Here is a 19,656-nt window from a genome sequence, read left to right on the forward strand (position 1 = left end):
AGAATGCAGTGTGACAGTCCATACACGGTTACACGGTGAGCAGAATGCAGTGTGACAGTCCATACACGGTTACATGGTGAGCAGAATGCAGTGTGACATTCCATACACAGTTACATGGTGAGCAGAATGCAGTGTGACAGTCCATACACGGTTACACGGTGAGCAGAATGCAGTGTGACAGTCCATACACGGTTACATGATGAGCAGAACGCAGTGTAACAGTCCATACACGGTTACATAGGGCCTTATTTTGGTTCATTCTTTCTGACAAAATCCTTCTTAGATGGACAAAACCATGTGCACTGCAGGTGGGGCAGGTGTTACTTGTGCAGAGAGAATTAGATTTGGGTGGGGTTTTACTTCAAAGTGAGATCTATATTGCAGTGTAAAAATAAAGCAGTCAGTATTTTCGCTGCACAGAAACAAAATTACTCACCCAAATCTAATTCTCTCTGCACATGTTACATCTGCCCCCCCTGCAGTGCACATGGTTTTGTCCATCTAAGAAGGATTTTGTCAGAAAGAATGAACCAAAATAAGGCCCATAGTGAGCAGAATGCAGTGTGACAGTCCGTACACAGTTACATGATGAGCAGAATGCAGTGTGACAGTCCATACAGAGTTACAGGATGAGCAGAATGCAGTGTGACAGTCCATACATGGTTACAGGATGAGCAGAATGCAGTGTGACAGTCCATACACGGTTACAGGATGAGCAGAATGCAGTGTGACAGGCTATACACGGTTACATGGTGAGCAGAATGCAGTGTGACAGTCCATACATGGTTACATGGTGAGCAGAATGCAGTGTGACATTCCATACATGGTTACATGGTGAGCAGAATGCAGTGTGACATTCCATACACAGTTACATGGTGAGCAGAATGCAGTGTGACAGTCCATACAGAGTTCCAGGATGAGCAGAATGCAGTGTGACAGTCCATACAGAGTTACAGGATGAGCAGAATGCAGTGTGACAGTCCATACACGGTTACATGGTGAGCAGAATGCAGTGTGACAGTCCATACACGGTTACATGGTGAGCAGAATGCAGTGTGATATTCCATACACGGTTACATGGTGAGCAGAATGCAGTGTGACATTCCATACTTGGTTACATGGTGAGCAGAATGCAGTGTGACATTCCATACACAGTTACATGGTGAGCAGAATGCAGTGTGACAGTCCATACAGAGTTACAGGATGAGCAGAATGCAGTGTGACAGTTCATACAGAGTTACATGGTGAGCAGAATGCAGTGTGACATTCCATACACAGTTACATGGTGAGCAGAATGCAGTGTGACAGTCCATACAGAGATACAGGATGAGCAGAATGCAGTGTGACATTCCATACACAGTTACATGGTGAGCAGAATGCAGTGTGACAGTCCATACACGGTTACATGGTGAGCAGAATGCAGTGTGACATTCCATACACAGTTACATGGTGAGCAGAATGCAGTGTGACAGTCCATACACGGTTACATGGTGAGCAGAATGCAGTGTGACAGTCCATACACGGTTACATGGTGAGCAGAATACAGTGTGACAGTGCATACACGGTTACATGTTGAGCAGAATGCAGTGCGACAGTCCATACAGAGTTACAGGATTAGCAGAATGCAGTGTGACAATGCATACATGGTTACATGGTGAGCAGAATGCAGTGTGACAGCGCATACACGGTTACAGGATGAGCAGAATGCAGTGTGACAGTCCATTCACGGTTACATGGTGAGCAGAATGCAGTGTGACAGTCCATACAGAGTTACAGGATGAGCAGAATGCAGTGTGACAGCGCATACACGGTTACGGGATGAGCAGAATGCAGTGTGACAGCGCATACACGGTTACAGGATGAGCAGAATGCAGTGTAACAGTCCATACACGGTTACATGGTGAGCAGAATGCAGTGTGACAGTCCGTACACAGTTACAGGATGAGCAGAATGCAGTGTGACAGTCCATACACAGTTACAGGATGAGCAGAATGCAGTGTGACAGCGCATACACGGTTACATGGTGAGCAGAATGCAGTGTGACAGTGCATACACGGTTACAGGATGAGCAGAATGCAGTGTGACAAAGCATACATGGTTACAGGATGAGCAGAATGCAGTGTGACAGTCCATACACGGTTACATGGTGAGCAGAATGCAGTGTACAGGATGAGCAGAATGCAGTGTGACAAAGCATACATGGTTACAGGATGAGCAGAATGCAGTGTGACAGTCCATACACGGTTACATGGTGAGCAGAATGCAGTGTGACAGTCCATACACGGTTACATGGTGAGCAGAATACAGTGTGACAGTGCATACACGGTTACATGGTGAGCAGAATGCTGTGTGACAGTCCATACAGAGTTACAGGATGAGCAGAATGCAGTGTGACAGCGCATACACGGTTACAGGATGAGCAGAATGCAGTGTGACAGTCCATACACGGTTACATGGTGAGCAGAATGCAGTGTGACAGTCCATACAGAGTTACAGGATGAGCAGAATGCAGTGTGACAGTTCATACAGAGTTACATGGTGAGCAGAATGCAGTGTGACATTCCATACACAGTTACATGGTGAGCAGAATGCAGTGTGACAGTCCATACAGAGTTACAGGATGAGCAGAATGCAGTGTGACATTCCATACACAGTTACATGGTGAGCAGAATACAGTGTGACAGTCCATACACGGTTACATGGTGAGCAGAATGCAGTGTGACATTCCATACACAGTTACATGGTGAGCAGAATGCAGTGTGACAGTCCATACACGGTTACATGGTGAGCAGAATGCAGTGTGACAGTCCGTACACAGTTACATAGTGAGCAGAATGCAGTGTGACAGTCCGTACACAGTTACATGATGAGCAGAATGCAGTGTGACAGTCCATACAGAGTTACAGGATGAGCAGAATGCAGTGTGACAGTCCATACAGAGTTACAGGATGAGCAGAATGCAGTGTGACAGTCAGTACACCGTTACATGGTGAGCAGAATGCAGTGTGATATTCCATACATGGTTACATGGTGAGCAGAATGCAGTGTGACATTCCATACTTGGTTACATGGTGAGCAGAATGCAGTGTGACATTCCATACAGAGTTACATGGTGAGCAGAATGCAGTGTGACAGTTCATACAGAGTTACAGGATGAGCAGAATGCAGTGTGACAGTTCATACAGAGTTACATGGTGAGCAGAATGCAGTGTGACAGTCCATACACAGTTACATGGTGAGCAGAATGCAGTGTGACATTCCATACACAGTTACATGGTGAGCAGAATGCAGTGTGACAGTCCATACACGGTTACATGGTGAGCAGAATGCAGTGTGACAGTCCATACACCGTTACATGGTGAGCAGAATACAGTGTGACAGTGCATACACGGTTACATGGTGAGCAGAATGCAGTGTAACAGTCCATACACGGTTACATGGTGAGCAGAATGCAGTGTGACAGTGCATACACGGTTACATGGTGAGCAGAATGCAGTGTGACAGTCCATACACGGTTACATGGTGAGCAGAATGCAGTGTGACAGTCCATACACGGTTACATGGTGAGCAGAATGCAGTGTGGCAGTGCATACATGGTTACAGGATGAGCAGAATGCAGTGTGACGGTCTATACACGGTTACATGGTGAGCAGAATGCAGTGTGACAGTCCATACATGGTTACATGGTGAGCAGAATGCAGTGTGACAGCGCATACATGGTTACAGGATGAGCAGAATGCAGTGTGACAGTCCAGACACGGTTACAGGATGAGCAGAATGCAGTGTGACAGGCTATACACGGTTACATGGTGAGCAGAATGCAGTGTGACAGTCCATACACGGTTACATGGTGAGCAGAATGCAGTGTGACATTCCATACATGGTTACATGGTGAGCAGAATGCAGTGTGACATTCCATACACGGTTACATGGTGAGCAGAATGCAGTGTGACAGTCCATACAGAGTTCCAGGATGAGCAGAATGCAGTGTGACAATCCATACAGAGTTACAGGATGAGCAGAATGCAGTGTGACAGTCCATACACGGTTACATGGTGAGCAGAATGCAGTGTGATATTCCATACACGGTTACATGGTGAGCAGAATGCAGTGTGACATTCCATACTTGGTTACATGGTGAGCAGAATGCAGTGTGACATTCCATACACAGTTACATGGTGAGCAGAATGCAGTGTGACATTCCATACACAGTTACATGGTGAGCAGAATGCAGTGTGACAATCCATACAAAGTTACATGGTGAGCAGAATGCAGTGTGACATTCCATACACAGTTACATGGTGAGCAGAATGCAGTGTGACAGTCCATACAGAGTTACAGGATGAGCAGAATGCAGTGTGACATTCCATACACAGTTACATGGTGAGCAGAATGCAGTGTGATAGTCCATACACGGTTACATGGTGAGCAGAATACAGTGTGACATTCCATACACGGTTACATGGTGAGCAGAATGCAGTGTGACAGTCCATACACGGTTACATGGTGAGCAGAATGCAGTGTGACAGTCCATACACGGTTACATGGTGAGCAGAATGCAGTGTGACAGTGCATACACGGTTACATGGTGAGCAGAATGCAGTGTGACAGTCCATACAGAGTTACAGGATGAGCAGAATGCAATGTGACAATGCATACATGGTTACATGGTGAGCAGAATGCAGTGTGACAGCGCATACACGGTTACAGGATGAGCAGAATGCAGTGTGACAGTCCATACACGGTTACATGGTGAGCAGAATGCAGTGTGACAGTCCATACAGAGTTACAGGATGAGCAGAATGCAGTGTGACAGCGCATACACGGTTACAGGATGAGCAGAATGCAGTTTGACAGTGCATACACGGTTACAGGATGAGCAGAATGCAGTGTGACAGTCCATACACGGTTACATGGTGAGCAGAATGCAGTGTGACAGTCCGTACACAGTTACAGGATGAGCAGAATGCAGTGTGACAGTCCATACACAGTTACAGGATGAGCAGAATGCAGTGTGACAGCGCATACACGGTTACATGGTGAGCAGAATGCAGTGTGACAGTGCATACACGGTTACATAATGAGCAGAATGCAGTGTGACAATGCATACATGGTTACAGGATGAGCAGAATGCAGTGTGACAGTCCATACACGGTTACATGGTGAGCAGAATGCAGTGTGACAGTCCATACACGGTTACATGGTGAGCAGAATACAGTGTGACAGTGCATACACGGTTACATGGTGAGCAGAATGCAGTGTGACAGTCCATACAGAGTTACAGGATGAGTAGAATGCAGTGTGACAATGCATACATGGTTACATGGTGAGCAGAATTCAGTGTGACAGCGCATACACGGTTACAGGATGAGCAGAATGCAGTGTGACAGTCCATACACGGTTACATGGTGAGCAGAATGCAGTGTGACAGTCAATACAGAGTTACAGGATGAGCAGAATGCAGTGTGACAGCGCATACACGGTTACAGGATGAGCAGAATGCAGTGTGACAGCACATACACGGTTACAGGATGAGCAGAATGCAGTGTGACAGTCCATACACGGTTACATGGTGAGCAGAATGCAGTGTGACAGTCCATACACAGTTACAGGATGAGCAGAATGCAGTGTGACAGTCCATACACAGTTACAGGATGAGCAGAATGCAGTGTGACAGCGCATACACGGTTACATGGTGAGCAGAATGCAGTGTGACAGTGCATACACGGTTACAGGATGAGCAGAATGCAGTGTGACAATGCATACATGGTTACAGGATGAGCAGAATGCAGTGTGACAGTCCATACACGGTTACATGGTGAGCAGAATGCAGTGTGACAGTCCGTACACGGTTACATGGTGAGCAGAATGCAGTGTGACAGTGCATACACAGTTACAGGATGAGCAGAATGCAGTGTCACAATACATACATGGTTACAGGATGAGCAGAATGCAGTGTGACAGTCCATTCCGCGGTTACAGGATGAGCAGAATGCAGTGTGACAGTCCATACACGGTTACAGGATGAGCAGAATGCAGTGTGACAGTCCATACACGGTTACAGGATGAGCAGAATGCAGTGTGACAGGCCATACACGGTTACATGGTGAGCAGAATGCAGTGTGACAATGCATACATGGTTACAGGATGAGCAGAATGCAGTGTGACAGTCCATACACGGTTACAGGATGAGCAGAATGCAGTGTGACAGTCCATACACGGTTACAGGATGAGCAGAATGCAGTGTGACAGTCCATACACAGTTACATGGTGAGCAGAATGCAGTGTGACAGTCCATACACGGTTACAGGATGAGCAGAATGCAGTGTGACAGTCCATACACAGTTACATGGTGAGCAGAATGCAGTGTGACAGGCCATACACGGTTACACATACCTCCCAACTTCTGTCAATATGAAATAGGGACACGAAAAGGGGGCGGGCGTATTCAAATGAGGGCGCGGCTTATGCTAATTAGCCGCGACCTCATTTTCATACGAGAATAGACGCTGTGCGCATGCGCACAGCGTCTATTCTACTAGATTGGGGGGGTCTCCCAACTGTCACCCCCCCGCAGCGGGACAATGCCTGCCGCGGGTGGGACAGCGGGACAGGACCCGAAAATCGGGACTGTCCCTCTAAAATCGTGACAGTTGGGAGGTATGGTTACATGGTGAGCAGAATGCAGTGTGACAGTCCATACACGGTTACAGGATGAGCAGAATGCAGTGTGACAGTCCATACACAGTTACAGGATGAGCAGAATGCAGTGTGACAGGCCATACACGGTTACAGGGTGAGCAGAATGCAGTGTGACAATCCATACACGGTTACATGGTGAGCAGAATGCAGTGTGACAATCCATACACGGTTACAGGATGAGCAGAATGCAGTGTGACAGTCCATACACGGTTACATGGTGAGCAGAATGCAGTGTGACAGGCCATACACGGTTACAGGGTGAGCAGAATGCAGTGTGACAGTCCATACACAGTTACAGGATGAGCAGAATGCAGTGTGACAGGCCATACACGGTTACATGGTGAGCAGAATGCAGTGTGACAGGCCATACACGGTTACAGGATGAGCAGAATGCAGTGTGACAGTCCATACACGGTTACATGGTGAGCAGAATGCAGTGTGACAGGCCATACACGGTTACATGGTGAGCAGAATGCAGTGTGACAGGCCATACACAGTTACAGGATGAGCAGAATGCAGTGTGACAGTCCATACACGGTTACAGAATGAGCAGAATGCAGTGTGACAGGCCATACACGGTTACATGGTGGGCAGAATGCAGTGTGACAGGCCATACACAGTTACATGATGAGCAGAATGCAGTGTGACAGGCCATACACGGTTACATGGTGGGCAGAATGCAGTGTGACAGTCCATGCACGGTTACAGACTGAGCAGAATGCAGTGAGACAGTGCATACACAGTTACAGGATGAGCAGAATGCAGTGTGACAATGCATACATGGTTACAGGATGAGCAGAATGCAGTGTGACAGGCCATACACGGTTACATGGTGAGCAGAATGCAGTGTGACAGGCCATACACGGTTACATGGTGAGCAGAATGCAGTGTGACAGGCCATACACGGTTACATGGTGAGCAGAATGCAGTGTTACAGGCCATACACGGTTACATGGTGAGCAGAATGCAGTGTGACAGTCCGTACACGGTTACATGGTGAGCAGAATGCAGTGTGACAGTGCATACACGGTTACAGGATGAGCAGAATGCAGTGTGACAGGCCATACACGGTTACATGGTGAGCAGAATGCAGTGTGACAGGCCATACACGGTTACATGGTGAGCAGAATGCAGTGTGACAGGCCATACACGGTTACATGGTGAGCAGAATGCAGTGCCTCTGTCCCTGCATGGCTCCGTAGCACAGTGTCATATGTTGCCGGCTCTGTCACTGAGATGAGCTGATGTTCTGCAGTGAGCTGGAATCTCTGTCAGATCATCTGAGCTCTGTAACAGGGAAATGAGTCTTCTGATGGGATTACTCAGCCGTACAGCCTGCCATGAGCACATGGCTGGCGTCAGTGCTGAGCATGTCATCCACATTGGTGCACTCACCAGAATGTCTGCAGGGAGGAGGCTGCTCTGTACAGCGATACACCACGCAGGAAGCCTCTGTACACTGTGTGATACACATTCCCCACACCTTGTATACACACAGTGACACAGCGGCCCACAGTGTACACACAGTGACAGCCACACAGCCGCCTACAGTGTACACACAGTGACAGCCACACAGCTGCCTACAGTGTACACACAGTGACAGTCACACAGCCGTCTACAGTGTACACGGTGTCTGTCATACAGCCGCCTACAGTGTACACCATGACAGTCACACAGCCACCTACAGTGTACACACAGTGACAGTGACACAGCCACCTACAGTGTACACAGTGACAGTCACACAGCCGCCTACAGTGTACACACAGTGACAGTCACACAGCCGTCTACAGTGTACACAGTGACAGTCACACAGCCGCCTACAGTGTACACGGTGACAGTCATACAGCCGCCTACAGTGTACACCGTGACAGTGACACAGCCACCTACAGTGTACACACAGTGACACAGCGGCCCACAGTGTACACACAGTGACAGCCACACAGCCGCCTACAGTGTACACACAGTGACAGTCACACAGCCGCCTACAGTGTACACACAGTGACAGTCACACAGCCGTCTACAGTGTACACGGTGACAGTCATACAGCCGCCTACAGTGTACACCGTGACAGTCACACAGCCACCTACAGTGTACACACAGTGACCTACAGTGTACACACAGTGATAGTGACACAGCCACCTACAGTGTACACAGTGACAGTCACACAGCCCCCTACAGTGTACACACAGTGACAGTGACACAGCTGCCTACAGTGTACACAGTGACACAGCCGCCTACAGTGTACACAGTGACAGCCACACGGCCATCTACAGTGTACACACAGTGACATAGTCGCCTACAGTGTACACACAGTGACAGTCACACAGCCACCTACAGTGTACACAGAGACAGTCACACAGCCATCTACAGTGTACACAGTGACAGTCACACAGCCCCCTACAGTGTACACACAGTGACAGTCACACAGCCGCCTACAGTGTACACACAGTGACAGTCACACAGCCACCTACAGTGTACACAGTGACAGTCACACAGCCCCCTACAGTGTACACAGAGACAGTCACACAGCCATCTACAGTGTACACAGTGACAGTCACACAGCCACCTACAGTGTACACAGTGACAGTCACACAGCCATCTACAGTGTACACACTTATCGGAAGAGCTGTCCTTTGTGTTAATAATCGCATATGTTAAAGCAGCGATTATTAAGAATAAGGTACGATGTAGGTAGGGTGGCGGATGTTAGAACAGTCCGTACATAATGGTCAGTGTTCCGGCAGTGTATATAGGTGTCCTGTACTGTATTCCTCTCGGTGTCCCTACATAACGGTCAGTGTTCCGGCAGTGTGTATAGGTGTCCTGTACTGAATTCCTCTCAGAGTCCCTACATAACGGTCAGTGTTCCGGCAGTGTATATAGGTGTCCAGCACTGTATTCCTCCCAGAGTCCCTACATAACGGTCAGCGTTCCGGCAGTGTATATAGGTGTCCTGTACTGTATTACTACCAGAGTCCCTACATAACGGTCAGTGTTCCGGCAGTGTATATAAGTGTCCAGCACTGTATTCCTCCCAGAGTCCCTACATAACGGTCAGCGTTCCGGCAGTGTATATAGGTGTCCTGTACTGTATTACTCCCAGAGTCCCTACATAACGGTCAGCGTTCTGGCAGTGTATATAGGTGTCCTGTACTGTATTACTCCCAGAGTCCCTACATAACGGTCAGCGTTCCGGCAGTGTATATAGGTGTCCTGTACTGAATTCCTCTCGGTGTCCCTACATAACGGTCAGTGTTCCGGCAGTGTATATAGGTGTCCTGTACTGAATTCCTCTCGGTGTCCCTACATAACGGTCAGCGTTCCGGCAGTGTATATAGGTGTCCTGCACTGTATTCCTCCCAGAGTCCCTACATAACGGTCAGCGTTCCGGCAGTGTATATAGGTGTCCTGTACTGTATTCCTCTCAGAGTCCCTACATAACGGTCAGCGTTCCGGCAGTGTGTATAGGTATCCTGTACTGTATTACTCCCAGAGTCCCTACATAACGGTCAGTGTTCCGGCAGTGTATATAGGTGTCCTGTACTGAATTCCTCTCGGTGTACCTACATAACGGTCAGTGTTCCGGCAGTGTATATAGGTGTCCTGTACTGAATTCCTCTCGGTGTACCTACATAACGGTCAGTGTTCCGGCAGTGTATATAGGTGTCCTGCACTGTATTCCTCTCGGAGTCCCTACATAACGGTCAGCGTTCTGGCAGTGTATATAGGTGTCCTGTACTGTATTACTTCCAGAGTCCCTACATAACGGTCAGTGTTCCGGCAGTGTATATACTGTAGGTGTCCTGCACTGTATTCCTCCCAGAGTCCCTACATAATGGTCAGCATTCTGGCAGTGTATATAGGTGTCCTGTACTGAATTCCTCTCGGTGTCTCTACATAACGGTCAGCGTTCCGGCAGTGTATATAGGTGTCCTGTACTGAATTCCTCTCGGTGTCCCTACATAACGGTCAGTGTTCCGGCAGTGTATATAGGTGTCCTGTTCTGAATTCCTCTCGGTGTCCCTACATAACGGTCAGCGTTCCGGCAGTGTATATAGGTGTCCTGCACTGTATTCCTCTCGGTGTCCCTACATAACGGTCAGCGTTCTGGCAGTGTATATAGGTGTCCTGTACTGTATTACTCCCAGAGTCCCTACATAACGGTCAGTGTTCCGGCAGTGTATATAGGTGTCCAGCACTGTATTCCTCCCAGAGTCCCTACATAACGGTCAGCGTTCCGGCAGAGTATATAGGTGTCCTGTACTGTATTACTCCCAGAGTCCCTACATAACGGTCAGTGTTCCGGCAGTGTATATAGATGTCCATCACTGTATTCCTCCCAGAGTCCCTACATAACGGTCAGCGTTCCGGCAGAGTATATAGGTGTCCTGTACTGTATTACTCCCAGAGTCCCTACATAACGGTCAGTGTTCCGGCAGTGTATATAGGTGTCCAGCACTGTATTCCTCCCAGAGTCCCTAGATAACGGTCAGCGTTCCGGCAGTGTATATATGTGTCCTGTACTGTATTACTCCCAGAGTCCCTACATAACGGTCAGTGTTCCGGCAGTGTATATAGGTGTCCTGTACTGTATTCCCCTCAGAGTCCCTACATAACGGTCAGCGTTCTGGCAGTGTGTATAGGTGTCCTGTACTGTATTACTCCCAGAGTCCCTACATAACGGTCAGTGTTCCGGCAGTGTATATAGGTGTCCAGCACTGTATTCCTCCCAGAGTCCCTACATAACGGTCAGCGTTCCGGCAGTGTATATAGGTGTCCTGTACTGTATTCCTCTCAGAGTCCCTACATAACGGTCAGCGTTCCGGCAGTGTGTATAGGTGTCCTGTACTGTATTACTCCCAGAGTCCCTACATAACGGTCAGTGTTCCGGCAGTGTATATAGGTGTCCAGCACTGTATTCCTCCCAGAGTCCCTACATAACGGTCAGCGTTCCGGCAGTGTATATAGGTGTCCTGTACTGAATTCCTCTCGGTGTCCCTACATAACGGTCAGCGTTCTGGCAGTGTGTATAGGTGTCCTGTACTGTATTACTCCCAGAGTCTCTACATAACGGTCAGTGTTCCGGCAGTGTATATAGGTGTCCTGTACTGAATTCCTCTCGGTGTCCCTACATAACGGTCAGCGTTCCGGGACGTGTATATAGGTGTCCAGCACTGTATTCCTCCCAGAGTCCCTACATAACGGTCAGCGTTCCGGCAGTGTATATAGGTGTCCTGTACTGTATTACTCCCAGAGTCCCTACATAACGGTCAGTGTTCCGGCAGTGTGTATAGGTGTCCTGTACTGTATTCCTCTCAGAGTCCCTACATAACGGTCAGCGTTCCGGCAGTGTATATAGGTGTCCTGTCATGAATTCCTCTCGGTGTCCCTACATAACGGTCAGTGTTCCGGCAGTGTATATAGGTGTCCTGCACTGTATTCCTCCCAGAGTCCCTACATACAGGTCAGCATTCCGGCAGTGTATATTGGTGTCCTGCACTGTATTCCTCTCGGAGTCCCTACAAACGGTCAGTGTTCCGGCAGTGTATATAGGTGTCCTGTACTGAATTCCTCTCGGTGTACCTACATAACGGTCAGCGTTCTGGGAAGTGTATATAGGTGTCCTGCACTGTATTCCTCCCAGAGTTCCTACATAACGGTCAGCGTTCCGGCAGTGTATATAGGTGTCCTGTACTGTATTCCTCTCAGAGTCCCTACATAACGGTCAGCGTTCCGGCAGTGTATATAGGTGTCCTGTCATGAATTCCTCTCGGTGTCCCTACATAACGGTCAGTGTTCCGGCAGTGTATATAGGTGTTCTGCACTGTATTCCTCCCAGAGTCCCTACATAACGGTCAGCATTCCGGCAGTGTATATAGGTGTCCTGCACTGTATTCCTCTCGGAGTCCCTACATAACGGTCAGTGTTCCGGCAGTGTATATAGGTGTCCTGCACTGTATTCCTTCCAGAGTCCCTACATAACGGTCAGTGTTCCGGCAGTGTATATAGGTGTCCTGTACTGAATTCCTCTCGGTGTCCCTACATAACGGTCAGTGTTCCGGCAGTGTATATACTGTAGGTGTCCTGCACTGTATTCCTCCCAGAGTCCCTACATAATGGTCAGCATTCTGGCAGTGTATATAGGTTTCCTGTACTGAATTCCTCTTGGTGTCCCTACATAACGGTCAGTGTTCCGGCAGTGTATATACTGTAGGTGTCCTGCACTGTATTCCTCCCAGAGTCCCTACATAACGGTCAGCATTTTGGCAGTGTATATAGGTGTCCTGTACTGAATTCCTCTTGGAGTCCCCACGTAACGGTCAGCGTTCCGGCAGTGTCTGATTGGCTGTAATCCAGCCTCGTTATCTGCTGTTATAACTCATAGACACTGAGGCACCAGGAACTAACATGCATTATAGGGTATTCCTTGTGATCTGATTGGCTGTAATTCAGGCACGTTATCTGCTGTTATCACTCATAGACGCTGAGGCACCAGGGACTAACACTGCATTATAGCATATTCCTTGTGATCTGATTGGCTGTAATCCAGGCGCGTTATCTGCTGTTATCGCTCATAGACGCTGAGACAACAGGGACTAACACTGCATTATTGCATATCCCTAATGATATGATTGGCTATAATCCAGGCGCATTATCTGCTGTTATCGCTCATAGACGCTGAGACACCAGGGACTAACACTGCATCATAGCGTATTCCTTGTTATCTGATTGTCTGTAATTCAGGCGCGTTATCTGCTGTTATCACACATAGATGCTGAGACACCAGGGACTAACACTGCATTACAGCGTATTCCTTGTGATCTGATTGGCTGTAATCCAGGCGCGTTATCTGCTGTTGTCACTCATAGACGCTGAGACACCAGGGACTAACACTGCATTATAGGGTATTCCTTGTGATCTGATTGGCTGTAATCCAGGCGCGTTATCTGCTGTTATCACTCATAGACGCTGAGGCACCAGGGACTAACACTGCATTACAGCGTATTCCTTGTGATCTGATTGGCTGTAATCCAGGCGCGTTATCTGCTGTTATCGCTCATAGACGCTGAGACAACAGGGACTAACACTGCATTATTGCATATCCCTAATGATCTGATTGGCTGTAATCCAGGAGCATTATCTGCTGTTATCGCTCATAGACGCTGAGGCACCAGGGACTAACACTGCATCATAGCGTATTCCTTGTGATCTGATTGGCTGTAATCCAGGCGCGTTATCTGCTGTTAACGCTCATAGACGCTGAGACACCAGGGACTAACACTGCATTATAGCGTATTCCTTGTGATCTGATTGGCTGTAATACGGGCGTGTTAATTGCTGTTATCACTCATAGACGCTGAGACACCAGGGACTAACACTGCATCATAGCATATTCCTTGTGATCTGATTGGCTGTAATCCAGGCGCGTTATCTGCTGTTATCACTCAGACGCTGAGACACCAGGGACTAACACTGCACTATAGGGTATTCCTTGTGATCTGATTGGCTGTAATCCAGGTGCGTTATCTGCTGTTATCGCTCATAGACGCTGAGACACCAGGGACTAACACTGCATCATAGCATATTCCTTGTGATCTGATTGGCTGTAATCCAGGAGCTTTATCTGCTGTTATCACTCATAGACGCTGAGACACCAGGGACTAACACTGCATTACAGCATATTCCTTGTGATTGGCTGTAATCCAGGCGCGTTATCTGCTGTTAACGCTTATAGACGCTGAGGCACCAGGGACTAACACTGCATTACAGCGTATTCCTTGTGATCTGATTGGCTGTAATCCAGGCACGTTATCTGCTGTTATCACTCATAGACGCTGAGACACCAGGGACTAACACTGCGTTATAGCATATTCCTTGTGATATGATTGGTTCTCATCCAGGCGCGTTATCTGCTGTTATCGCTCATAGACGCTGAGACACCAGGGACTAACACTGCACTATAGGGTGATCCTTGTGATCTGATTGGCTGTAATCCAGGCGCGTTATCTGCTGTTATCGCTCATAGACGCTGAGACACCAGGGACTAACACTGCATCATAGCATATTCCTTGTGATCTGATTGGCTGTAATCCAGGAGCTTTATCTGCTGTTATCGCTCATAGACACTGAGACACCAGGGACTAACACTGCATTACAGCGTATTCCTTGTGATATGATTGGCTGTAATCCAGGCGCGTTATCTCCTGTTATCACTCATAGATGCTGAGACACCAGGGACTAACACTGCATTATAGCGTATTGCTTGTCTGTATCCTGATAATGGAACCCTGCAGATGTATTCATATGAGAGGACTTGTCTCCCGTCCTGTTCTAAAGTCTTCTTCTTCTCCGATCTTCTAGAGCCATGCTTGCCAACTCTGCCAGCGTTCGGATCCTCATCAAAGGGGGCAAGGTGGTGAACGATGACTGCACCCAGGAAGCAGATGTCTACATTGAGAACGGCATCATCCAGCAGGTGGGGAGGGAGCTGATGATCCCTGGAGGGGCAAAGGTCATCGATGCCACGGGCAAGCTGGTCATCCCCGGGGGCATAGACACCAGCACCCACTTCCATCAGACCTTCATGAATGCCACGTGCATGGACGACTTCTACAATGGCACCAAGGTAAGAGCGACACTGTGTACATATGGCGCACATGAGGGCGGGTCTCCCAGAATCACTGGAAGCAAGGATAGGTGCCGTTGTGGTTATACTCGGCTGCGTTTCCTTGAGCCTCTGAAGAGAAAGTGTTAGAACTCCATTTTTTTTGTGTCGACGTATGAACAGGTTGATATGAGGTTTATTTCTTTCACATCTTTCGTTTTTTAACTTTTTTATCATCCACGTGTCAACTGGCTTGCTTGTGTCGACCGTTTCTATGTTGGCCTATTGACTGTTGTGTAGACACTGCGGACCCTTTATACTATTTAATGACTGGAATCACCAATACAGCTTTAGGTTCTGTGACACTGCCCCCTGCAGGCCTGATCTTATCATTACAGCAGCAGTACAAACTCTCCCACCGCATCCATCCGAGGATTGTTTAACATGCGATTGCATGTTGTAGCCTGATCTATGGCCTAAACTAATCCCATTCGAGAAGGGTCTCAGGGAAAGTATATTTTGCATGTTTTGTATGTTAGAAGATGCAGATGGCTCCCACTGCAAGGACCATAATGGGGGAAATTTACTAAGGTAAAATCGTACAAAAAATTCGTATTCGTACAGCAAAATACGATTTTTTTATGCGTATTCCTATTTTCAGGATTTACTATTTACTGAAAATACGGTGATGTGTATTCATATTCATGGTGTATACATGGCATATTCGTATTCTTGAATACGAATACGAATGAATACGACATCGATAGAATACGCCTATTTTTAACATGAAAACAACGTACTTTAATCATTTACTAACAATTCGTATTTGTAAAAAATACGAATACGAATCGAAAATGCATACGAATCATTAAAAAATACACCTTGATTTGGAAGTGTATTTCACATCTTACACATTACACATGAGGAAAAAATCAGAAAATGACCCCTAGATGATCAAAATCACAAATGTGTGACTTATAAAAGGCCACTTAGCACACATACACCCCTTTAAAATTACTTATTTATTTGTATATTTTTTTTACACTGCAGCCTGCACGGATCTGACTGATCCATGCAGGCTAAAACCTATATGAATTTGTATTTTAAAATACAAATTTGTATTTCAACATCCAAATTTGTATTTTAACATCCAAATTTGTATTTAAAAATACGAATTTGTATTTAAAATACGAATTCATATCAGAAATAATACGAATCAATACGCCATCGGATAATACGAATCAGTCAAATACGACTGATTAGTAAATTATCCTCCGGAATACGAATGAAAATACGACTACACCAGTCGTATTCATTCGTATTAAGAATACGAATACGATTTTTTGTATTTGCGTTTCATAGTCTCTGACTTCCTTCCTCAGAAACGCGTTGTGCAATTCATCTCTCTGTATCACTGAGTGCACTGTGCACCCCACTACAAGGACCATAATGTGTACTACGCGTTTCATAGTATCTGATCTCCTTCCTCAGAAACACGTTGTGCATTTCATCTCTCTGTATAACTGAGTGCACGGCGTACCCCACTACAAGGACCATAATGTGTACTACGCGTTTCATAGTATCTGATCTCCTTCCTCAGAAACGTGTTGTGAATTTCATCTCTCTGTATCACTGAGTGCACGGTGCACCCCACTACAAGGACCATAATGTGTACTACGCATTTCATAGTCTCTGACCTCCTTCCTCAGAAACGTGTTGTGAATTTCATCTCTCTGTATCCCTGAGTGCACGGTGCACCCCACTACAAGGACCATAATGTTCACTACGCGTTTCATAGTATCTGACCTCCTTCCTCAGAAACGCGTTGTGAATTTCATCTCTCTGTATCACTGAGTGCACTGTGCACCCCACTACAAGGACCATAATGTGTACTACGCGTTTCATAGTATCTGACCTCCTTCCTCAGAAACACGTTGTGCATTTCATCTCTGTATAGCGGAGGGCACAGTTGACCCCACTACAAGGACCATAATGTGTACTACGCGTTTCATAGTATCTGACCTCCTTCCTCAGAAACATGTTGTGCATTTTATCTGTCTTTATAACTGAGTGCACGGCGTACCCCACTACAAGGACCATAATGTGTACTACGCATTTCATAGTATTTGACTTTCCTCAGAAACGCGTTGTGCATTTCATCTCTCTCTATAACTGAGTGCACGGCGTACCCCACTACAAGGACCATAATGTGTACTACGCGTTTCATAGTATCTGACCTCCTTCCTCAGAAACGTGTTGTGAATTTCATCTCTCTGTATCACTGAGTGCACGGTGCACCCCACTACAAGGACCATAATGTGTACTACGCATTTCATAGTCTCTGACCTCCTTCCTCAGAAACGTGTTGTGAATTTCATCTCTCTGTATCACTGAGTGCACGGTGCACCCCACTACAAGGACCATAATGTTCACTACGCGTTTCATAGTATCTGACCTCCTTCCACAGAATCGCGTTGTGAATTTCATCTCTCTGTATCATTGAGTGCACCCCACTACAAGGACCATAATGTGTACTACGCGTTTCATAGTTTCTAACCTCCTTCCTCAGAAACACGTTGTGCATTTCATCTCTGTATAGCGGAGGGCACGGTTGACCCCACTACAAGGACCATAATGTGTACTACGCGTTTCATAGTATCTGACTTTCCTCAGAAACGCGTTGTGCATTTCATCTCTCTGTATAACTGAGTGCACGGCGTACCCCACTACAAGGACCATAATGTGTACTACGCGTTTCATAGTATCTGACCTCCTTCCTCAGAAACATGTTGTGAATTTCATCTCTCTGTATCACTGAGTGCACGGTGCACCCCACTACAAGGACCATAATGTGTACTACGCATTTCATAGTCTCTGACCTCCTTCCTCAGAAACATGTTGTGAATTTCATCTCTCTGTATCACTGAGTGCACGGTGCACCCCACTACAAGGACCATAATGTCCTCTATGCATTTTATAGTATCTGACCTCCTTCCTCAGAAACGCGTTGTGCATTTCATCTCTCTGTATAACTGAGTGCACGGCGTACCCCACTACAAGGACCATAATGTGTACTACGCGTTTCATAGTATCTGACCTCCTTCCTCAGAAACGTGTTGTGAATTTCATCTCTCTGTATCACTGAGTGCACGGTGCACCCCACTACAAGGACCATAATGTGGACTACGCGTTTCATAGTATCTGACCTCCTTCCTCAGAAACACGTTGTGCATTCCATCTCTCTGTATCACTGAGTGCACAGTTAAATAGTATTGTATAGGATGTCACATCGCCTGATCAGTATGGGATGTGCTGTGTCTGTAGCTCTTCTCTCCCCTCTGACTGGGTGTATTGGGTATATTGTGTGAGTCAGCTAGTGACTACCCCCCATAGAGGTAAGGAGCAGTGGCAGCCTTGTATTGTATACGATCTCACATTGCTGTGTCTGTTCTCCTCTCTGGCTGGGTATATTGTGTGAGTCAGCTAGTGACTACCCCCCATAGAGGTGAGGAGCAGTGGCAGCCTTGTATTGTATACGATCGCACATTGCTGTGTCTGTTCTCCTCTCTGGCTGGGTATATTGTGTGAGTCAGCTAGTGACTACCCCCCATAGAGGTAAGGAGCAGCGCCAGCCTTGTATTGTATACGATCGCACATTGCTGTGTCTGCTCTCCTCTCTGGCTGGGTATATTGTGTGACTTCTGTGTTATGTACAGTGCTGTTATAGCTACCTGAGCAGTGTGTGGGATCCAGCGCAGCTTTCTGCGGGGTGCAGGACCACCCACCCCCCGCTAAAGCTGTCAGGCTGCTTCCCAGAGACACCTCATTGTTATTCAGATGATTAAGGAGTGCAGCCACTCACAGCTAGACGTCTCCTACACCCCCGCTGTTCATAGCCTGTAATATAGAGATGAAGGCGAGCTGTATATGATATAATATTAGTACTAATGGGCTCATAGTAATCCCAACCCCAGTACATCATACGTGACATCTGTGTGGTGCCGAGAGCCCCACTCCCTCTCTCTCTTACTGACTCTTCCTCCCTCCACCCTTCCCTCCCTTACTGACACTTCCTCTCTCCCTCCCTCCCTCTCTTACTGTCTCTTCCTCCCTCCCATCCTCTCTTACTGACTCTTTCTCCCTCCCTCCCTCTCTTACTGACGCTTCCTCCCTCCCTTCCTCTCTTACTGACACTTCCTCTCTCCCTCCCTCTCTTACTGATGCTTCCTCCCTCCCGCTCATACTGACGCGGGGACAGGAGTAACCCCAATCTGGGTGCGGGGACAGAAGTAACCCCAGTCTGGTTGCGGGGACAGGAGTAGCCCCAATCTGGGTGCGGGGCCAGGAGT

At 47.4% G+C, this 19,656-nt stretch overlaps 1 protein-coding gene across 4 annotated transcripts in view; it reads left to right on the forward strand.

The window, feature by feature from the left end:
- LOC146051509 (dihydropyrimidinase-related protein 5-like) overlaps positions 1–19,656 on the forward strand; it is a 115,251-nt gene that overhangs the window by 12,089 nt on the left and 83,506 nt on the right. For all 4 annotated transcript variants that reach the window (XR_014466842.1, XR_014466840.1, XR_014466841.1 and 1 more), the window contains exon 2: positions 15,064–15,328. Coding sequence is in view for 1 of the 4 variants with exons in the window: in XM_083167896.1 (XP_083024022.1) it covers positions 15,068–15,328 (261 nt within the window). In the remaining 3 variants the exon portion in view is untranslated. The remainder of the gene's footprint in view (positions 1–15,063; positions 15,329–19,656) is intronic.

The sequence above is a fragment of the Crinia signifera genome, unplaced genomic scaffold (genome assembly GCF_055691185.1).
Source record: "Crinia signifera unplaced genomic scaffold, ASM5569118v1 HAP2_SCAFFOLD_103, whole genome shotgun sequence".
Classification (NCBI taxonomy): domain Eukaryota; kingdom Metazoa; phylum Chordata; class Amphibia; order Anura; family Myobatrachidae; genus Crinia; species Crinia signifera.